Genomic DNA, 25,131 nt, shown 5'->3' with positions numbered 1-25,131 from the left:
CTCATTAGTAAGTGAGTCTACTTCTTCTTCCTTCGTCCTCAATGCATCAAAATATATAACACCCAATTCAAGTAGGTGATCTCTATCGGAAAAAAGAGTTAAATAATTATTTTTTATAATCTCCATGGCTGTCTTAAATGCTTGCAATCAGAGATAGATGAAACCTCCTCAACGCCTCTATATCTCCCTTCAAGTTGGACCTTCCATAGATGAGTTTCCACCATCTTGCGGAATTGATCAAAATGGGACAATGCTGTAACAATCTTATCTTCACCAACCTTAAGTTGGCTCTCCAAATCAGACTTACAGAACAAGGAAAATTCATTAGTAGAAGTTGTGGGCTGCCAAAGGAGAGCTTGACTCTCATCAAAATATTCTTCTAAAGTGTCCTCTTGCTGGTTTGGTACTAGAGCAGCAGTAGTTCCCAACCCAAACTCCTCATCAACACTCCAAAAAGTAGACTCAGTGGATGGTGAATCGCTAACCTCATGTAGAGAAGTAAGTTCACTCTTAGGAGTATCAAAAGAGCCCCCAATTATAACCTCCATGTCACCAACTAGGAGACTCATGCAACCCTGTCCTGTAGAATCCACTGTTTCTTCCTTTCTTCCTTTTGTAACCTCAACTGGGTGAAGATAAACTGAAATAGACCCGGTCTCAATACTGCTGGTCCACACTTCACCTGTTACTTTTGCCTCTGGATTTTCGTGAGTGCATTTAACATCAGCCCCAAAGGAATCATGAAGGGAATCATCATCACCCACTTCAAATTTTATCCTATTTTTTTGCTCTTGCTCCTCTTCACTCTTGGAGTCATCATGAAGTGTCTTGTGCCCAACATCTTTCCCCATGTAAATCTGATTTTTGCTCGCCATAGGTTCAGCTGTATGCTGGTCACAAGTTGCTAGAAATTCATTACAGAGGTTTCTAGATACTTCCCCTATAAAGTCCTCTTGTTTCTCCTTCCCCTTAAAAATAGATGTCATATACCGAACAATTCTATCAAGTTTTGCAGGGTGTGAAATCACTTCATCCAGCTTCTTCTGGTTTTGTTTTAACTTTTCCTATGAGAAATACACTTGCTTCATATTCTGGTCCCATTGATTCTAGGTACTTGAAGTAACCATGATTAACTAGCTGAATCAATCTACCAACAAGTTGGCAGGAAACCGCTCTGATACCACTGCAGTAAGGGTTATACAACCTCCAACTTGCAAATGTTTGTGTTTTTTAATGATTTGGTTTTTTATTTGCAATTTAGTGTACTCAGAATTATTCATCAGCAATGCACAAGTTCAGAAATGTCTTCAATCTCTATTGATATGGTGGTTACAGCAGCTAGGACCATTAATATAGTCTCCTAGCCCCTCATGGTTATTACAATTCTTCCATAGCAACACTACAAGATTTTATTAGCATAAAATCTACTAATTTCTGAATAAGGTTAGGACTAATTGCAATGACAGTGAGTCTCAGATTTTGATATCAGACCTTAACATTCCTGTAGCTTGCATTGATGACCCAACAAGGCATTTATGCACACGGCAATACATGTAAGGAACATTTCTATGCATCATAGACTATGACAGCCATCTACTGGATACCCCTTTGTTGCTAAGACTCACAGGCAACCTGAATATCACCCAGAAATATGAATTGGGACTGTAACAGCAATAAGAGATGCGTTTTTTTCTGAACATACAATGACTGGGATCCCTACATGACAGCCTCAAATAACAACAGCAAGTCTTAGACTCATTACCACAGGCAACAAATGTATATTTAAGAGCAGACCTGGAATATCAATCAACCCCAATCTGAAGGTGATGAAGGCGGCTACAGGAGTTTGCAGAATGTAGAAGAAGCAGCCAAAGGCTCCTTATTCAATCTTCATCATAAATCTGAACAAACATCTCCAATTTGGTCTCCACAAAATTGGCAAGGTACTGTAGCGAGACACTGTTCACACGGGTACTGTAGACGTGGGTATTGTAGCAGCTTCCAAAATAAATAATGACAATGCATTGGCAAAGTTTCCTCCAATCTGATCTTGCAACTTGGAGATGAAATTCATTAATCAGCTCAACATTCCATGGATTGGCAAATATTAGTGATTATTTCAGCACCTCAGATGCCCTAACTTTGAAGAATTTACACTCTCCAAAGTGCAAAGGTTGAAACCCTGGTTTCTTCCTCTCTCAAACTTCTCAAGTATCAAAATGCATAATTCACCATCAGGTTCGAGTTCTTAAAGACAATATATATTTCCCTCACAAGTTCGATTTCTCCTTTGCTCATTAAATGATAATAAAATTAGATGCACTTTATCATTTAATAATTACCTTGATTTGAGAGTCTAATTAATTAATTCCAATGGCCCCAACTTATGATACCTCGACCCTCACTTAAGTTATATTATAAAGTTTATATTATAACTTAATAATATAAGCTTAGAACCATTAATGTTTATTTAAACTAAATAAACATTAATATCTCCATTATTACTCATCCTTTTTGAACTTCATCTGAACTGGGAGCTGACATGATGAAGCTACATACAACCATACCCCTTTACTAAAAATAGCAAGGGTACATCTCTAACATCTCTAACTTACTATAAATAGTAAGTAATGCATACGGAGTCCAAATGAAGCCGAACGAAAGCCAAACCTACAAAACTCTAACCACTGGAGAAGCTGCATCCCTCAAAGGACCCTCTATTCAATTTTATTAGCCTACGAGGGTCAGTAATAGGCTAATCCCATTTAATATTTGATGTCAACAAAAAGGGTACATCACAGTAACTAAAACTGAGTACAAAAAACTTATTAGAATAAACAACTGGGGCTACTTAAGAGATAATTTGAATGATAAATATTAAAACCTTTTTCTCCATCGTTAGAAACTAAGCCAGGTAAAAATACGATCCACCTTAAAATCATGATAAATACTTTGCCCCCATCGTATTATAAGCAAGTAAATAAAAACCAATGGAAAATGCAATTCACCCTTACTCATCAGAAATTCAACTATTGATTGATTTGTCAAAGGAACTTACCAGTTGAAAATTCAATCAACCTTTAATCATAATAAAAGCTTTGCACCCATTGTTTGATAAGCATGCATATAATAACTAGCCAAAAATACAATTCACCTTTACTCGTCAGAAACATTGATTGGTTTGTTAAAAAAAATAAGCATTAGCTGAAAACATTATTCACCTTTACTTATCAGAAATATTAATTATTTTATAGTCCACCTTACATCACAGCAAAACTTTCACCTGCATTTAACATCATGCATGTAAATAAAAATCAAGCAGCAAATACAACTCACCTTCATTCATCCAAACTATTGACTAAACTTTGAAAGACCTTTAATCATCAGAAATATTGATTGCTTTATAATCCATCTTAAATCACAACAAAATCTCAAAGCATATTACATGATTAGCATTTAAACAAAAAGTAGCAGGCAAGAGAATTCACATTTGTCAAAAATATTGATCGAAGCTTTAATCATAAGAAATATTGTTTGTTCTATAACCCACCATTAGTCACAGTAAAACCTTGTTGCACATATCCCGTAAACATCTAACTAGAAACTAGCAAGAAAGAGAATTCACATTTACTTGTCCGACGATATTGATAATCCATCTTTAATCACAGTAAAACCCTACTGCACATTAAAGATGTACATCAAAACTAGCATGAAACAGAATTCACATTTACTCGTTCAAAATATCAATTTGAACATTACTCATCAGAAATATCAAAATATATTAACAATTCACCTTTATTCATCAAAATTATTAATTGACCTTTGAAAGACCTATACTAATCAGGAAAATCAATCGGATTCCCAATAATAAAGGCTATCTCGAAACATAATCCGCCTTTACTCAAATTGTGTTTTCATCAGAGCATTTATAGAAAAAGATCGACACGGTGTACCTATTTACCCGCGTTCAACCCCAAAAGCAAATTGCTGGAAGGGCCACCAGGAGGCAAGTAGACAACATTGGAAGACCTGGAGAGCGTTGCGGCGATTTCCTTGGCCGCCTCGATGCGACGCAGCTGAATTAAACCCAAACCTGCAGCGGCGGTGGCATCCGAAATAAGCGTAGCCGCTTGGCTTTCCCCCTCTGCCCTAATGACCGCCGCTCTCCTCTCCTGCTCGGCCTTGGCCACCACAAACCTCGACCGCTCTGCCTCCTGCTGCGCCACCTGCTTCTGCTCCACCGCCCGGGAGAACTCCGGTCCATAAGAAAGGTGCGTAATGGCGACATCATCGAGCAAAATATTAAAGTCCTTAGCGCGGCGAACTAGGGCCTCCCTCACCATGGCAGAGACATAGGGGCGGTCGGTGAGCAGCTGGTCCGCGTTGAACTGCGCTACCACGGCCTTCAAAACCTCATTGCCAATGGAGGGCAATACACGCTCGTCGTAGTCGAGGCCGAGGCGCTGGAATATGTCGGGCAGGGCAGCCACGTCCGGTCTGGCGAGCAGCCTCAGGGAAATATTCACCATCTGGAGATCCTTAGTGCCTGTCACAGTGCTAATTGTGCGGGGCTTCGTCCGGATCTCGAAAATAAAGGGCTTCTGCAGAACAGGCACCAAGAAATGTGTACCTTCGCCCACGCTCTGGTCAAGGACGCCTCTAAACCTGTCAAACAGAACGGCCCTGTGCCCTCCATCTACGGTATAGAGCGAGGTGTTTAGCAGGCTCAACCCTGCGCCTATGCTAATGGCTGCTGTCGCCAATCTCGTCAATGCCTTTTGTGCAGACATCACTGATGCTGATACCCTTCAAAATTTTACCGCTTCTTCTGCTTCTGATATAAACCCTTCTAAAACCCTCAAAAACTGTATTTGCATTCCACTGCCCACGTTTCGGTTTTTATTTTTCAAACCGGTGAAGTTTACCCCTTTTTTGCTTTTCCCCCATTGCTTGTTCCTCAAGCAATGGTGTTAGAGGAAGGCCAGGGATGGGTACCAATAGTGGATACTTTTTTGTCAATCCAACTTCTCTATTAGATTGCAAAGGAGCCCAACAAATTGATAATGGAAAGTTCATTAATGAATATCACATGTACCAATAGTAGATAATTTTGCATAAATGTCTCAATAGTGGTGAACAAATGGGCAAGTAGTGGTGCACAAATGGGCTACTACTACTTGCAAATTTTGAGTTATCTACTTTTGGTGCAAAGGAGTTCATGTATGGGTAGACACTTTGAAATGACCACTTTTTGACCTTTCGGCACGTAACGATTTCCACAGTGTGCATTGTCACTACCCAGAAACCGGATCCTTAGTTATTAGCAGTTAAGTCGTATACGGGGACAACCAAAAAAAAAAAGTGAAATCCGACGTAGGATTTGAGAGTTCTATTGGCGCGAAGTTAGCTATGTCCACTACTAGTACCTTTCCCCTAGTGCAATGGTTTTATGGGGACACCTATTATTTCTCGTTCAAATTTAAATATGACTCTTGTTGTGTAGTTATGAGTGCCATGTGGGGAATTTGTGTCTTGTTTTTTGATGTAGTGGTTTTGAAATGACGAAATGAATGATTTTAATAATATCTATAAAATCAAAGCAAGTTTATGACATCAAGAATCTCAATCTTCTTGATGATTTTTATTGCAATATTTGATTTTAAGGGATGAGCCACATATCTAGAATAGAGGATCGAGTCAATTTAGTCAAAGGCACAAATCTATGATTAAACTAAGGATAAGGAAAGAACCGCTTCATTAAGAGCAAGGTGACTCTTCTACTCTTTGAGACCTAAAAAGTTCAAAGGGTGCTCCTATAAACCTTAATAAAATGAATACAAATTGATGGGCCACATGATTTAAACTAACCATACGGATAAATAAATTCTTAAGATAGATTGTCACTTTATGTCTTCATTCTAGTTCACTAGAATCGCAAACCACAAATCTCTCAACAAGGCAAACTTATGGAAGGTTATAATGTAACATGAGATGTCAAACAAATTTGTATATTCCTAGATAAGCTCACTCACAACCATTTACTTCATAAATAACCTAAATATAAAACATCATGCAAAATCCCCTAAAGATGACTTGCAAATTGTAGGTTCACAAAATACTTGATAGAAATTTAGAACACAATGTCTACATGATTAACAAATAACTTAAAGATTGTTTTTTATGTAATTTCGAAATATTGTGATGCAGCCATAATCTCGTGGGTCCTCAAAGAGAACAAACCAGATCATGCAGCAAGAGTAACACAACGGAAGTGGCAACAAAACATGGTTAAAATGTAAAATCAGATATCTGCATCATCATATTATCATTATAGAACATCTAGTAATCATCTGGTTACATGCAGGCTAACATGCCTTGTTTCAGACTACATGCCAAATTACAATCCTTCCGGACCTCCAAGAGGCATTTGGATTACAATTCTTGAGACTAGATGTTCATAACCATTGAACTGCTTCCTAAGGATCACATATAACAATAAATATACCCTTTGAAACACATCTGAGCCGACCACAATAGATTACATTTACCAAGAAAGGAAAATGAAATGTGCAAATAGGTCAGCCCCAAGAATGAAAGGAAAATCCTCCAGAAAAGAACAACCAAGAAGTGTGGATTGAATGGAAGGTCGGCCAAGGACTCAAAAACATCGAGTAAGGCACCAAATAGATCCGCAAGCCAAGAAATCGCTCCACACGAGAAGAAATCACCAACTAGCTTTTAAGCTCAAAAACTGCTCCGGGAGCCAAGAACAGTCAAATCTGGAAGCGATAACTCACTGGAAAAGAGTCCAAATGAACTGACAATCTGGGAATATGCATAAGAATAAGCTTGGAAACCGAAAAGTTGATCCGCAACGAAAAAGAACCAGCTACCGGAACACATTGAAAGAAAACATAGAAAACTGCTACCAGAACTGAACAAGAACAAAACTAAGGAAATATTTTTGGTTGATGCAAGATTGCTCATAAACTGTGGATGCTCTTGCATCATAATTGCAAGCAACAAAGATTGGTACTTAACCTTATAGGCACAAAGTCAAACAAGAACTAACAACAATAATGACAATGTGATTTGCAAGTTTAGATAGGGCTAATGTGGAACAGCCAAGATCAACTAATAGGATCTAAGAATACCCACAAACAAGAATCTATACACAAACCACATCATTGTAGAAGTATTAAAATGTGAAAAAAAGCCTTGCATATAAAGGCAAGGATGAAGAGGTGAGAAGATAGGATCGAAAGTCTGACTATCCCTCCAAAGGTGTGACACATGTGGACGCACTTGAGACAAATGTGATGACAAATATAGTGCACTCATGAGGTAAGACAAAAGAAATAAAGTCTATCTAAGTGAGCTTAAGTGTAGCGTGAATAGGGTCTAGTAAAGTGAAATAGATAAAAGCACTTTTTCACATTAAGACCCTCCTTGAGTGATGCTTAGGATGAAAGTTAAACACTAGAAAAATACAAAGATGCATCAAGGATTTTCACAATGTCCAAAAAGGTATTATAAAAAGAATTACATGTCGAAAATATAATGCTACTACAAAATAAGAGTAAGCTAATGGAACAATTATAAAGTATGCAAAAAAAAAAAAAGATAAAAAAATGATTTCATATGTAAAAGATGTGGCCCATCGAAGCTCCTAAAATGGGAATTGCATAACAAGATGTTTAATAAAATGACTTTTTGAAACTAGCATTCAAACTAAAAATTGTCTTCACCACCACGAAAAGCATAAAATTTTATCTCAGTTTTTAAAAAATTATTGAAACAAATGTCTCTTTGTGAACTTGTTGAAGAGGGATATGTTCCCTAGTAGGTGCCTCATCAATGAAGGTGAGTTATAGGTAGAGCTCAAGTGGAGGCAATGTGGCAATGTTTTATTATTATTTAAATAATATTGAAAAAGTATTTGCTTTTGAAAATTATTTTTGTTTTAAGTGGGGACTTAACCCCCTCCCCATGTAGTTCCCAAAGGAGGCTATAGGGTAACATCCTCCCACACCCACCTAACTCCCCTTGTTGCCATTCTTAAAAGAGGTAGCGAGGGTGTGTGGAGCCTTGCCCCTATTATCTTGTCCCAAAAAATTAAAATATATATTTTTAAAATTAAAAAATTGTAACACTGGATTGCACTATATAGATGTATTATATATTTTTATTTATTTTTCTATTAATGATAAGGAAGGAGAACTACATATAGCAACTATCAAAATTGATCACAAAGAGTAGTAGGCCAGATCAACCATCCTCTAGAAGTAACTACAAAAATACATTACAAAAGACAACTCATGAGTATATAACGTATACTAACATGGATATATAAGGTTGAAACCACATTAATGGTTCCTAATTTTACCCACGAAGGAAATTTGTCGGTGGGGGAAAAAAATATTTAGACAAGTTCATACTAACCACCCTTGTTCGCTCAAACTACCCCTATGGTTTTGAGCGAACCTAAATTCAAAAATGGGTTCGCTCAAACCCAATAAAATACTATTATTTAAACGGTTCGCTCGAACCCCCCCTCGAGTGAACCCCTAATGACTGACTTTTTTTAATTGTCAATATAAACCGAAAAGGACAATTGAACTGTCATTTTCAACTTGTCATCTGGGCTCCACTGAGGTAGTTTGAGCAAACCCTACGTGGATATTTCGTCAGCGAGTTCTGTCAACACCAGTCGGCGCTCCTCAGCAGTCGTCATTCGACTTAAGTTGTTCCAAGTGCACAAAATTACCCTTTTTCTTGTTTAATAATGTTATTTTTTTGTTAAATTTATTTTTAAAAATAGTAAATAAAATAGTTTTCGTTTGATAATTTATTTTTTTAATTAAATAATTGTATATTTATTATTTTTCTTGGCATTTTAGAAAAACATTAGGAAAAACTTAGAAAACTTAGATACTAAATTAAAAGTTAGGAAAACGTTTTAAAAAATTAGAAAACCGTTAGCAAAATTAAAAATAAGAAAAATGTTAAAAAACTTGGATAATAAATTAAAACGCTAGAAAAATTAAATAATAAATTAAAACTTAGAAAAACATTAGAAAACTTAGATAATAAATTAAAATATTAGAAAAATTAGAACCTCTATCACCCCTTTTAACATCCTAGTACACAACATGACCCCTTAGGACACAATATGAACCCTTAGGACAATATATTGTCATAAGGGTCATACGGTGTTCTAACACCATGTGTGACCCCTCAAGACCCCATATGACCCCTTAGGACACTATATGAACCATTCAGACCATATGATGTTGTAATGGTTCATATGGTGTCCTAAGGGGTCATACTGTGTTCTAACACCATGTGTGACCCCTTAGGACCCCACATGACCCCTTACGACCATGTGTTGTCATAATCATTCAAATGGTGTCCTAAGGGGTCATATGGTGTTCTAACACCATTAATGACCCCTTAGGACCTCACATGACCCCTAACGACACCATATGACCCCTTATGACACTATATGAACCATTAGGACCATATGATGTCGTAATGGTCCATATGGTGTCCTAAGGGGTCATACGATGTTCTAACACCATGTGTGACCCCTCAAGACCCCACATGATCTCTAACGACACCATATGACCCCTTAGGAAACCATATGAACCATTAGGACCATATGATGTCCTAATGGTTCATATGGTGTCCTAAGGGGTCATATGATGTTCTAACACCATGTGTGACCCCTAACGACACCATATGACCCCTTAGGACACTATATGAACCATTAGGACCATATGATGTCCTAATGGTTCATGTAGACACCTACATATGTCCACTTAATTAAATGAATACTTAGCATTTATTTGATTATTTAACCATCAATCAACAATTAATTAAATATTTAATTAATTCACCCTAGCCCTCTTTATTAGAGTATTCGGGTATTTACTTGATTAATTAAACAATATTTGTTTAATTATTTAAGTTCCCTTTATCTCTTTTACACTTAAGCTAACTTTAGGTGCATATAATTAATTGTTTTAATTAATTATTATGTGCAAACCTAGGTTTTCCCTTTTAGGGTTTCTTGACCTATTAAAGGTTGAGTTCTTTCTTTTCATTGTATGAAGAAGGATTATTATTGACAATACATTTTGGAGCATATATTTTTCTGTGTATTCTTTCCTTCTGTGATTTGCTTCATCGCTTCTCCTTGTAATTGGGTTTTCAGCTTGCACAAATTATTTGGGCTCATGTGGTGTTGTATTTTCTCAACTCCTATATGGTATCAGAGCATCGGATCTACAGCTACCTGTTCTTGTTTTGAGAATTTTTTGGCTTTGGAAGTAGATCTGGGGTTTCAGGAATTTTTTATGTACCTAGGGTTTGACCTTTTTCTGAGCACTTTGGGCCTAAACAAACCTCACCACCGTGCTTAGAAGGCCCGAAAACCCCTATGGTCATATAAAATTCAACCTATTTTGGTTCCTGAGCCTCTGGGTGAGTTTTTTTCTCAGATCCAGGTCGTATGGCCCTGGCACGCAGATTGAGAAAAAAAAATTATTTTTTATTTTTTTTGCCTTTTTATGGCATGTAGGCCGAAATTTGCTTTTGACAAAAAAAATCTCTTGAAAAAAGCAAAAAGAAAAAAAGGGTTTTAAAATTATTTTTGTTTTTTTTTGCAAATATTTGTTGGGGGCCCCCACGGTACGCAAGGTACCGTGGGGCCCCTGTCATGTTGCAAGCCCGTACAGTGCTCATGTCGATGCCGGCCTTCGGCTCCCCGACCTCTGGTTCTACGGCCCCCGACCACCAGCTATTTTTCTCCGGCTCCTCGGTCGTCGGCAGTGTTTCCCTTCCCCCGCTGGTCCTCTAGCTCCCCGGCCTCTCGCCGTAGCGCTCAACCTGGATCTGCCGCTGGCAACTCCTGTTAGTGGTCTCCCTGTGGCCACTGCTTCCTTCTCTGGTCGTTGTTGCCGCTCCCCAGCCCGACGCCCACGCCCGACCGCTGCTCCGCTCGGCCCCCTTGCGTCGCCCGTCCACCGGGCTCAACCATCGGCCATCGAAGCTCTGCCTGTTCGCCACCGCTGGAGCTCCGCCTGTCGCCTCTGCGACCGCCGACACCCTCTGCGACCGCCATTGCTAGAGCTCTGCTTGCCGCCATCGCCTGTGACCCCCCACTCCCTGGCCCCCGCCGGCCCCACAGTCGCCGCCTACGGCCCCCTGCCTCTGGCCCTCCCCGGCCTCCCTTGTCGTCAGTCGATGCAACTCCCCGACCGCCACCCCAGCGGCCCCGCTCCGCCCGAACGCACTGCCGCCGCGTCGCCAGCGGCTCTGCTCCACCCAGGCTGCCACTGGAGCTCCTCTCCGCCACCGGAGAACCACCAGGCTACCACCGGAGCGCCACTCCCTGGCCTCCTCCGCCCAAACAAGCCACTAGACTCCCTTTTTGGCTTTTTCAGGGGGGGGTTTGGTTTTTTCGCCCTATCTTGGGCATACGGAGTCATTTTTTCAAAAACGAATAGGCATCAGAAAGCTGGTTCCAAGGCCGACCTCATGGTGTTGGTAATTTTTTCCAATTTTTCTATTTGACTGTGTTTTTTTTTCCAGTCAAAGTGAGGTCTAGTTTTTGCACTCCGAAAGCCATAGAATGAGCATCCGACCTCCGTTTTTCAAAAAATTTATATTTTTGGAAAGCATATGTTGTGTACTTTCCATCCATCTGAGTTTTATTTCCAGATTCTTCTCCTTGCATATTTTATTCAATTTTTTTATTTTTCAACACTTTGGTGGATATCGTGGTTGTTTCAGGTCTTGGGATCTCTTCTCTGAGTAAGGTGTCTCTATTTTGGTTCACGTTTCTATTTCTAGTCTTCTTATCATTGTAGCTTGTATTTATGCAAATGCACTGAGATAAAGTGCCATCGTGCATTGTTTTCTTGGAATCTTGCATATCTTGTGTCTTGTTGTACATGCACTATTGATCAAGTGCCATGAGGGGGTTGATGTTCGCCTGTTGTTTGCCATCTTCCTTTGTCTAGTGAGTGTTCCTTCCATGACATTCACCTCATGATGATGTGTCTCAGCACCTTTTGATGTTCTTGGTTCTTCGTCATGCAGTTTTTTTGGGCTGTCCTTTTCAGTGTTCCTGTCCCTCTCCCACTTCCGCATTATTGGGAGGTTTATCTTGTTGGTTCTACTGCTTCTGTGGTTCGATTGATCAGCTCTTCAGGCTTTGGTTTCTCATGCCATCTATATCTTTGATTTCAATTGTTTTTGCCTTGTTTGCCTCCTGATTCGAGTAGTGTCATTTGAGGGCACTCATGCAGATTACAGTCTTCTCTACCTAGTCATGTTCTATTTCAGTGGAGATTCTCCAAATCAGCAGTTATTTTTCGATAGAGTTTGTAGGTTCTTCATGCCTCAGTGATATTATTTTCCATCTCTTTTTGGAGTAGAGTTTTGTCCCCACGTGGTTTTCTTTATTTCTCCAATTCATAGAGATTTCATTGTATTTGGATACCTGATCAGGCCTTGTTGTCGGGATCCATCTTTCATGCTTTCAGTAGTTGTTCTAGGTTTTAGCTTCTCCCTAAGTCTAGCTTAAGGGGGGGTGTTAGAGTATTCGGGTATTTACTTGATTAATTAAACAATATTTGTTTAATTATTTAAGTTCCATTTATCTCTTTTACACTTAAGCTAACTTTCGGTGCATATAATTAATTATTTTAATTAATTATTATGTGCAAACCTAGGTTTTCCCTTTTAGGGTTTCTTGACCTATTAAAGGTTGAGTTCTTTCTTTTCATTGTATGAAGGAGGATTATTATTGACAATACATTTTGGAGCATATTTTTCTTGTGTATCCTTTCCTTCTGTGATTTGCTTCATTGCTTCTCCTTGTAACATGTTTTTCAGCTTGCAAAGATTATTTGGGCTCCTGTGGTGTTGTATTTTCTCAACTCCTATACTCTTCTCCTATTAATTAAATAAATTATTCAATTTATTTGATTTAATTCACTTAAATCGTATTATGACTTTTAATTAAATAAACAAATCATATTTGTTTAATTAAATACCCTCTCTCACATTTAAATAAATCAATATTTATTTAAATCCCCCCACCCACTTGTATTTTCTTACAAATGCAAGTTGCACATTTAAATAACTTTTTATTTAAATAAATCTTATTTATCCTCACCCACTAACTATTCTTCTAGAACTTTCTAACCCCTTCCAAATTAGTCTAAACCCCAAATTAACCCATCTTTAACCCATGCACATTCCCACACATGAAGGACCCTTACAAAGTCATTAATGTTTCTCTCCTTCAACACACTAACCCACATGGGTCTTGATCATTTAGTCAAGGCTTAAACATGGGTAAACTTTGCACAAGAGTTTACCCATTTGATAATAACCTTACCCTTGGATAAAAGCTTTATCCATTGACCACAACCATAGAGAGTAACCCTCTCCTCTCAAGCCCTCTCATGTTGTCACTTGTCACCACGACATTGGTGCAAGTTACAAGCATAGATTGAGGATCATGCTCCTCTCATGCAATCCCAACCCTTGCTAAACCAGGTCAATCTTGACCATCCAATCCTCTATTTTGCCTATAAAAAAAGAAACCATCATCCTCGAGCAAAGGATGAAGCATTATGAGCATTGTTACTATACGTGCATTATTATTGTTACTTAGAATTTGAGTGTTTTGTAGGAAGCCATTGTATTAGGTTCTAGCTCTTCCACTTGTTTGAATTACTATTTAGCCTCTAATACTTCATTTGTGTTCTCATTCAACACTTGACACAACTAGCCATCTCCCATCCTCCATTTGACATCCCTTTTGTATCTCAAACTAATGGCATGCATCAAATAGAAACAGGATTTTGGAGAGGAGGAGGACAAGGAAGAGCCATAGGGAGTATCATGGGGAAGTTCATTTGGTTTTCTCATTTCCTAGCTAGCTTCTTGGTTACTAATATTTCTTGATATGTTTTGAAAGGGTTTGAGTTTATTATGTTTATGGTTGAGCATGTTATTTAAATGATCTCATATTGGTTTTCCACTAATCCCTGTTTTCATGACATCAGTTCATATGGTGTCCTAAGGGGTCATATGATATTCTAACACCATGTGTGACCCCTTAGGACCCCATATGACCCCTTGGGACACCATATGACCCATTAGGACCACAGTATTCTAACACCATGTGTGACCCCTTAGGACCCCATATGATCCCTAACGACATCATATGACCCTTTAGGATACTATATGAACCGTTAGGACCATATGATGTCCTAATGATTCATATGGTGTCCTAAGGGGTCATATTGTGTTCTAACACTATGTGTGACCCCTTAGGACCCCATATGACCCCTAACGATATCATATGACCCCTTAGGGCACTGTATGAACCATTAGGACCATATGATGTCCTAATGGTTCATATGGTATCCTAAGGGGTCATACGGTGTTCTAACACCATGTGTGACCCCTTAGGACCCCATATGAGCCCTAACAACACCATATGACCCCTTAGGACACTATATGAACCATTAGGACTATATGACATCCTAATGGTTCATATGGTGTCCTAAGGGGTCATACGGTGTTCTAACACCATGTGTGACCCCTTAGGACCCCATATGACCTCTAACGACACCATATGACCCCTTCGGACACCATACGAACCATTAGGAATTCTCCCTTTCCATGTTGAGATAAGGAGAGTCGACATTTAGCTCCTTCACGAAGGGATGTCTATCACTTCGGTTAGGGTCCTGAACAAAGTTATCTGTAAGTGATTAGTAGGAAGGATGAGAATCGAAATTTGAAGTTGAAACAAGAGAGGTTTTACCGCGTTTTGCTTGGTATGGTCCTAATGGTTCATATGGTGTTCTAAGGGGTCATACGGTGTTCTTACACCATGCATGACCCCCTAGGATCCCATATGACCCTAACGACACAATATGACCCCTTAGGATACCATATGAACCATTAGGACCAATGGTCCTAATGGTTCATATGGTGTCCTAAGGGGTCATACGATGTTCTAATATCATGTGTGACCCCTTAGGACCCCATATGACCCCTAATGACACCATATGATCCCTTAGGACGCCATATGAACCATTAAGACCACGCGATGTCCTACTGGTTCATATGGTGTTCTAAGGGGTCATACAGTGTTCTAACACCATGTGTGACCCCTAAGGACCCCATACAACCCCTAACGACACCATATGACCCCTTAGGACACTACATGAACCATTAGGACCATGCGATGTCCTAATGATTCATATGGTGTCCTAAGGGGTCATACGATATTCTAATACCATGTGTGACCCCCAACGACGCCGTATGATCCCTTAGGACATTATATGAACAATTAGGACCATAAAATGTCGTAATGGTTTATATGGTGTCCTAAGGGGTCATATGGTGCTCTAACACCATGTGTGACCCCATATGACCCCTAATGACACCGTATGACCTCTTAGGACACTATATGAACCATTAGGACCATACAATGTCGTAATGGTTCATATGGTGTTCTAACACCATGTGTGACCTCTTAAGATCTCATATGATCCCTAATGACACCGTATGACCTCGTAGGATACTATATGAATCATTAAGACCATACGATGTCTTAATGGTTCATATGGTGTCCTAAGGGGTCATACGGTGTTCTAACACCATGTGTGACCCCTTAAGACCCCACATGACCCCTAACGACAATATATGACCCCTTAGGATAGTATATGAAACATTAGGACTATATGATGTCATAGTGGTTCATATGATGTCCTAAGGGATCATACGATGTTCTAACACCATGTGTGACCCCTTATGACCCCTAATGACACCATATAACTCCTTAGGACACCATATTAACCATTAGGACCATACGATATCCTAATGGTTCATATGGTGTCCTAAGGGGTCATACGGTGTTCTAACACCATGTGTGACCCCTAAGGACCCAATATGACCCCTAATGACACCATATGACCCCTTATTACACTATATGAACCATATGATGTCGTAATGGTTCATATAGTGTCCTAAGGGATCATACAGTGTTCTAACATCACGTGTGACCCCTTAAAACCCCATATGACCTCTAACGACACCATATGACCCCTTAGGACACTATATGAACCATTAGGACCAGACGATGTCCTAATGGTTCATATGGTGTCCTAAGGGGTCATATGATGTTCTAACACCATGTATGACCCCTTAGGACCCCATATGACCCCTAACAACACCATATAACCCCTTAAGACATTATGTGAACCATTAGGACCATACGATGTCCTAATAGTTCATATGGTGTCCTAAGGGGTCGTACAATGTTCTAACACCATGTGTGACCCCATATGACCCCTTAATACATGTTTGTACTATAAATATATTGTTTGAATTAGTATATGATTTAGTATTTCTCTCTCTTTCCTTAATTTGAATGCTCTTCATGTATTTTAATTTAATGTTTTAATTTAGTGATCTTTAATGATATCTCTCTCTGCCATTGATGATCTCCCTCTCTCTCTTGCATTAATATTTTAATTTAACATGATATATAGATAAATAATGATCTCTCTCTCTCTCTCTCTCTCTCTCTCTCTCTCTCTCTCTCTCTCTCTCTCTCTCTCTCTCTCTCTCTCTCTCTCTTTAATAACATTTTAATTTGAATTATGCGAGTTTCATGTTTTAATTTAATGCTTTTAATGATTTGTCTCTCTTTCTCTCTCTCTAGATCTCTCTCTCTCTCTTGAATATTACATAATTAGGAAATAATAAAAATTTAACAATTTTAATTTAATGTTTTAATTTTAATGCTCTTCATGTGTGTGTGCCCACTCATGTACACTTACGCAAATTCTAACTTTATGGTCCACCTAGATAGATGGAGGATTGGGCTTGTAATACAAAGCATGTACAACCATATTAGGCTCCTCATGCACTACCTTCACTGTAGGAACATGTGCCAGATATTGGTACCATATTATGTCAACGTGACCACGAGATGCAGAAATTGAGATCTATTTTAGATGATCCACAGACAGATGGCATGTACAAGTGTACATGTGAATCCATTTATGATAGTTTGCAAGCATTGAGGGATAAAATGGGGAGCCACACATCATATTCCCCACAGGTTATTGATTCCATTTTTAAATAGTTGAGGATTGATGTGAGGGGTAATGATTCCTTGAAGGATGTGCAGAAGGCAGTCCCCAAGGAAATCATTAAAGATCGATGTTTTCCCTAGTATCAGAAGAAGAATAAGGTGAGAGCATACCAAGTGACATGATGCATTGATCCACTAGTGGCACCGAAGATATACCCACGTTTTTTAGTTGCTCATGGTTATTATCCTAATAGCAACCAAATACCATTACACTTTGCTCAGCAGGTGTACGCTGAGGTTCACCTAGGTATGAAACCCAACTTCCTTGAGCTTCTAGGATATTACAGACAGGGGAGGGATAGAGTTACTGATAGAGATTTATATCATAGGGGTGATAGAAAGGCACCTACACATAGGCAGCTTGTTGGTGAGAGATTTTTTGACGATAGCCCCAACCCTCGCCCCCATAGCTGATCATGTTGTGATTGATTCTCAGAGAGAAGCAACTGATACCATCAGAGATATTGTATCAGCAATAGCCACAATTTCTTTAGATAGGCTGGGTAGATACATGATGACTCAACCATGTTTGAGATCATCCACAGGTGCATCTTTCAATCACAGGGTGGTTGACTTAGATCAGTATGTTACTGCTGGCATCCCCTCACCAGATGATGTAGCAGCTATATTAGGAGGTTCTTGACATATACAAATGTCTCAGTATGTATCTGAGGACCTCTTACGTGCATATAGTTTCATTTCATCCCACTTTGGATGCCACTGGCTAATGTTAGAGATGAGATTCTTAGAGACATGCAGGCTATTGCATCGACTCATACGCTGAGACATTCTCAACATTCTCATCACTCTACGTATGCTCCAAGTGACCCACCTATAGATCACTCTGTTGCTGCAAAGGAGGAGATACAAGTTGATCAGGTCCATATCACAGATGAGGGCTTAGATTCAATTGAGTAGCAACTACGAGATTTGGGCCAGACTGGTTATATGGATATGCTACTAGCATCTAACACTTTAGTGATGCCTAGTCATCTACATAGCCCCTTACACTCCTCACTCATTTGTACTACCAGAGAGATATGCATATGCAGGTGATGTGGCTAATATGATCTTAGGAGATGATCAGACTATACTTCCTGATACATAGGCACATGTGCACATAATTTTTGAATAATAAAAATGTTGATACATGCATGTATATTTTTAATGGATTCAATTTTTATAATTTAACTAGAGTATAATTTATTATTCAAACTAATCCTAAAATGTATAAGTAACAGTTACCTCTTGTCACTCCTAGCTTGAGCTCAGAGCGTGTGAGTAGGCAAGATTCTTTCGATGCTACACCTGTAGTGGACAAGTTGGTTATGGATTTTGTACATGTACATTAAAATATATTTTAATAGTCTATTTGATAATTTAATATCCATATATGTAGAGATATTTAATTTATATTCTACTTTTGTAGGGGTTGATTGGAAATCCATTAGACTAGGACTCTCACTCAGAGGGTCGCTCTGTTTGTGGTCGACATGATTCAGACCCATCTACCACTTTCTAGCATGTGTCGGGTTGCAGTACACATGTTTGTCTTTATATATACATGGACTTTCATAGACATATTGTTACATTCAGACTTACTTTATATAGACTTTCCTAGACATGTGTTGTTTGTTTATACTTTATATATTTGGCATTTATAATACATGTGTGTATGACGAGACATCATATCATATATTCAGGCATTTGACATACTTTATATGTTTGGCATTTATAATATATTCAGACCTTCCATTTATTATATATGTTTGAGATTTAGAATCATTTCAACATGTGTTTATATATATATATCATGTGTAGATAGATTAGATGTTTACTTTGAATATATATCATGAATTTGTGTCCTATACTTTATATGTTTATTATATATATATATATATATATATATATATATATATATATATATATATATATATATATATATATATATATATATATATATATATATATATTAAATAGAAATATCATGCATAGATAGATTAGATGTTTACTTTGAATATATATATCATGTTCATGTGTGTATATATATCATGAGCTTATATATATACATCCATCTAATCTTAACTTAAAATTAGATATATATACATCTTAATTGTACACATGTCCCCTTAAGACATGTATTCAAATTTACACATACATGTTCTAATTTAAAATCTAATTTCATACAAATACATTGAATTAAATGAACATGTATCCTAATTTACTTTACATACATATTAAATTATTTAAATAAATTACAAATTAGATATATACATCTTAATTGTACATGTCCTCTTAAGACATGTATTCAAATTTACACTACATGTCTTAATTTAATATCAAATTTCATACAAATGCATTTAATTAAATGAATACATCCTAATTTACTTAAATACATACATAGTAAATTATTGGAATAACTTACAAATTATGCATGTGCGTTTAAAATTAGATATACACATCCTAATTGTATAGGCGACCCCCTTAAGACCTATTCAAATTTACACACATGTCCTAATTTAATACCAGATTTCATACAAATGCATTTTTAATTAAATGAATACATGTCCTAATTTACTTTGCATACATGCTAAATTATTTTAATAACTTACAAATTATGCACGTGCATTTAAAATTAAATATATACATCCTAATTGTGCACGTCTCCTTAAGACATTTTCAACTCATCCACATCCCAATTTACTTTACATACACACGTACTATTATTTAACATGTACATTAGTCATACATCCTAATTTAACATAATTGAAAATTTCATATTTAACCAAACAATATGGTCCACACAAGCCATATATATATCATATGTATTTATATTTTTTGATTGGTAATGGGCTGAAGCCGATAAGTTGTACGTACCCTACCCCCTTATGGGATTTGAACTTGTGACCTCTCTTTCAAAGGCACGAGTTCTCCACCCCTAGGCCAACTCAGGTTGTACTATATATCACATGTATTAAATTCAAACACTTTAATGTATTTAATAATTTATCCAAGTTTCAAAATAATTTAAGTTCCAAAGTCTTATTAATTCAATTCATGGGTTTAAACACATGTACTTTAGTGTAATAAATATTTCATACCACATCAAGTGGTTCAGACCGCTCTTCAATAACACTTAATTTTTTCTCATGATCTTCACTATCCAGTCTCCACTTTTGAGACCGCCTGCGACGTGGAACTGTATGAAGAATTAGGCCAACAACAATGACCAAGTGGCTATACTATGTCAATTTGATATTTAGTTAAATGAATCCAATGTTGAACAATTTTAACTTGTTAGAAATATGTCCCTTGCACTACAATTGAGCCTACATGTATAAGAAACGACAAATTCGTCTAGGTTCAAAAATTTGTGAAAGTCTATAAAAATAAAAAATGCATGTGCATAAAATAAATTAATTAAAACACATGAATCAATTCAAGCCTATGGGAAAGGATATTCCATTGCTCATTTTAGATTTTGTTAACTTCTTTCTCTCTTGTGTGCAACACAATAAATAATAACTAACACCTTCTATATTTCCAGCTTCTACTATGACTGCAAAAATATCTTTTGTAATTCAAATTTACATGGAAAACTAAAACTTATAAATAAAATGTACTCGATAAAAGCTTGCAACATTTTTAAAAGATATATAATTGTTAAAATTATATACACATACATGCATACATACCTTTTTTAATCAATCCTGAAATATGGTCATAATCAGTAGAAATCAAAGGAATGTCTTCAAAGATTTCATCCACATTTTCCTCGTACGTATCGGTAACAACCAGTGGCACCAAACTCTATTCACTGACATATCCAAGCTCTTGATTCTTGCAATTAACATAGTTTTCTAAAATACAATAAGAATAAAAACATAAATAATCCTAAGTGTACAATGTCCATGGGTGATTATCTGTACTCATGACACAATGCAAAGATCTTGTCTTCTCCACGCTCTTGCATCCATGCATTGATCTTCTATCCACATTTGCAAAATGTACATGTGGACACACACATATTTGTAAAAAAATGAACTAAACATTTAAAATTAATTTAATTTACTTCTAAGATAATTTCCTTTTAACTTAATTTTTTTTTTGAAAAGAGATCACATACCTGATATCTCCTCAAACACTCTGTATGGAATAGGCCTATATGTTCTCGATGATGAACTAGGATTATTTTGCTGCACAAAATGTTTCTTACACCATTCAAAAACATCATGTGTATCATCTATACGATCTCCTATATAATTTATTTGATGATTTCTTAGAGCACATTTGATACAAGCTCCTACACCATCATATTCACCCTTTCCATGCCCACTCTCAAAAAAACTCCAAACATGTGGTATTTTGTCATTTTGATGATATCTATGTAGTGCATAAAATGACCTTGAAGATTTTAATTGTGTCGCACATCCATCAGACCAAACAAAATGTTTAACTATTGTTACTCCTCTCTCTTTCAAATATTCAAAAAAAAATCTTAAAGCAATGTTGTACAAAAAGTGTGTCATGCTCCTTATCATCACTAATATAGAAGTGATACTCTTTCTTAATTACACAATTTTCAAATGTACTGTCTACACCATCCAAATCCATTTGTGCATGTCAATAACACACATGCACCATAATAGTGATTTGCTTTGAAAAGTAATACTATGATTGAATCTCTTTTTGATGTGCAAAAGAGTAATTTTTTGTGAAGTCCACTACTAATAGAATAGTTCCAAGTGGGAAAGTGTCTCTTAATTTTTGAAATTGTTCTACTTGCCACTTGGCAAAAAAACCATGGCATGTGTATGGTTTTATCAACTTACGAATTTTTATCATAAATGTTCCAACAGGTATCTCCTCTTCTACATAATCTAACCTTGTAGATTCCTTTCCAAATTTTGTTTCAAACTTTTTGTACTTGTAACTCTTCCAATTTACCATCTTCGTCACGTCAGTATCTTCATCTCTCAAAGGCAATTTAGCCAACTCCCCACATGTTCCACAAATTCCTTTTATGTAATCTATTTGACTGGTTGCATTATCATTTGATTTATCACATAAGATGGATGCTATGAATTGACTTGTTCGTTTAGGAGGAGCATTTTCATAATCATCACTATCTTCTCTAATCTTTCGAAACACTTGATAGTATAGATCAAATTCAATGTGATAACGACAACAAAAAGTTTCAAAGACTTTGTTTACCTTCACATAATATGGCCTTAACCTTTCAAACATTGTTTGTCCAATCCTTATATGAGGCTTTGATTTAGTAAACGACACATACAATTCATGTTTTGTTATGTCTAACCAATGTTATACATGGAGATCATAACGATTAGGTCCAATCCTATGCTTGATAACATCTCTACTGTTTGATGAAGGATGACAATTATCATTCCAAAAACTTGTCACCAAGTTCCTAACAACATCTTCAATCCTATCAGGACAAGGAGCTCTACACATAATTGCCCAATTCCCTTCTGAGATAGTATCCTCCAATGTCTTTCTCCTTTTCACATATTTTGATATTGTCCTTCTACTAAAACCAAACTCAGATGACAATGAAGAGATTTGTCTTTTTCGAGGCATTCTTTCATTTACTAAATATGTCAACATCACTCTTCTTGAAATGGTCTTATCTACTATTCGATATTTTTTACCAATATTCACCAAACCTTTCTTAACATTCACAACAATAGATTTTTGTAGCTGAGAATTTTTCCTCTTTTTACTTGTTGTATCTATACCCAACAATTTTAATGGATCTATTAACTCATTACGAGTAAGTACAATTGATAACAATCGAGCTTTCTCTAGTGTAGTGTCAAGATTATTGAAATGAGATTATTTATTTTTCACTTTTATTCATTGACCTCCTTTTAGTATGTCTAGGTTCTTCACTAAGATGTTTCAACTCATTCACATCCATTTCAAGTAATTGGTGTAAATTTTTATAAGAAATATTTCTCTTCACCTTTTTAGCTAGATCCACTATATGCTCATCCATATCAGTAGGAGGTAAGGAGCTTGACCCCTCTCCTTCAACCTCCATTGATTCAAATTGGGCATCCTACCTATGTTCTTCAACTATAATGTGTTCTTCAGCCTCATTTGCCTCAACTCCCGCTTGAGAAATTTCTTCTTGTTGAGTTTGTTCTACACATAAAAGATGACATGTATATAGTAAGATAAAGGTCCTAAAAAGAGATCCTAAATAAAAGAGATAAAAAAAAGACTTAAGGGTCTAGAGAGAGAGAGAGAGAGAGAGAGAGAGAGAGAGAGAGAGAGAGAGATTTTAAAAGATGGAGAGAGAAGAGATCTAGTCATAAGAAGACTTAAGGGGAGAGAGAGGAGACCTGAAGATCTAATTTAAATTAAAACTATTATTTTTAATCCACCAAAATTTTAAATATATAAATTACTAATCTAGAGAGAGGTCATAATAAGATATCCTAAAAAGAGAGGTCCTAGAAATGGACTTAAGGGGAGAGAGGGGGGTACTAAAAAGAAATAAGAGAGAGAGAGGTTTGCAAGACAACCAAATGGGACCCTAAGATGATGGATATGATAAGGGAACCACTCAGTGATATGTTGTAGTACTAGTTTGTTTGCAAGACATGTGATAAGGACAACAAAATAACCTTTTATGTAGGAGGGATTGTGAATGAAGGAAAATGATTGACTATGTGGGACCAAGACTAGTTTTACTGAACAAAAACATGGTTTCTTTTGATACTAACACTGTTTGTTTGAATGTTTTTGTGGCAAGAAGACACAACAAACAATGAAGACACAATGTTTGAAGGTGTTTTTGTTTATATGATCATAATATGTATGTTCTATAGGCCGAATCAGTCCAAATTTCCATAGTTCTAGCACAATCGAAAAGACATCAAACACTTGCTTAGCCTAAGGACATTTTTCTCATGGTGGTAACCTCAACTCACAAACTGGAATCTTTGTCAGCTCGAGTGTAGGGACACCTTGAGGGGTGTATTCACTAATTTTTCCTTTTTCATGAGCAGATAGCTAGATATCTCCAAGATTGGAAGGATAACCCTATCACCCTCTCCTTGGAAAGCTACGAGTAGCTTATGTTAAGCCGAGGATTTCTTTCTCATCCCATGGGAGTCTTATGTTGAGTATCTTGGGAGAAAAACTAGCTATCCCCTTGCACTAAAGCTATCGTGATGTTCAGTCAAAAAAGGGTGGGCTACTAATCTAAAGGTGTCTGGTCATGTTTCGGGGCATATGGTGGCTATACATGCAACATTTTGCTCATGTTAAATGAGGCCTCCCATTCTACAGAGCTTACACTCTACATGTTTTATCGCACCAAATGGCACTAGAGGAGATAAATGTTGGTATGACACATCGACACTAGGTGATAAGGGACTTTTGTCCAAAACCATAATCTTTTGTATAGCATACCAAAACAAATTACCTCTTGGGTTGTTCCCTCTCACAAGACGGGAGGCGGGCCCTCTAAAGATGATAACAATTTCTCTTACACCCAAGATCCAATGGAAAGAGAGGGGAGATGATACTTTTGTTATCACCTTGGGTTATAAACTAAACACAACGTGCCAAAGGCACAAAACACACCAAGAAAGTTAACAACCCTCAACAAACAAAGAAAATATCAATGAAATCCTCTGAGCCTAATTAGACTAGGAATTTGAAATGCAAAGAAACACATTTGTAGTGTCATAAAATTGCGACCCCTGCAATTTTAACCATATTTTGGGTCCTCACCTTGGCGGTGGCATCTCCTTCCCTAACCGAAACCTATTTCTGCATTTCCAACCCTTCTCTCTTCCTCCTTTATGTCTTGTGTTTGCTTTAGACTCTGTACGGGCCCAAAAATAGGGCAGGACAAGGGTCTGGCGCCCCTGTCCCCCCTAGGACAATGGTTGAAAGTTAAT

The 25,131-nt window shown here is 37.2% G+C and overlaps 1 protein-coding gene across 1 annotated transcript; it reads right to left on the bottom strand.

The window, feature by feature from the left end:
- Window positions 1–3,705: 3,705 nt before the first annotated feature.
- LOC131040428 (prohibitin-3, mitochondrial) lies at window positions 3,706–4,991 on the bottom strand. The gene has a single exon (XM_057973329.2). The coding sequence runs from the start codon at window positions 4,788–4,790 to the stop codon at window positions 3,954–3,956; it is 837 nt and encodes a 278-aa protein (XP_057829312.1). The 5' UTR covers window positions 4,791–4,991; the 3' UTR covers window positions 3,706–3,953.
- Between the last annotated feature and the right edge of the window lie 20,140 nt (window positions 4,992–25,131).

The sequence above is a fragment of the Cryptomeria japonica genome, chromosome 10 (assembly GCF_030272615.1).
Source record: "Cryptomeria japonica chromosome 10, Sugi_1.0, whole genome shotgun sequence".
NCBI lineage: Eukaryota > Viridiplantae > Streptophyta > Pinopsida > Cupressales > Cupressaceae > Cryptomeria > Cryptomeria japonica.
This window is presented reverse-complemented; position numbering and strand designations above follow the sequence as displayed.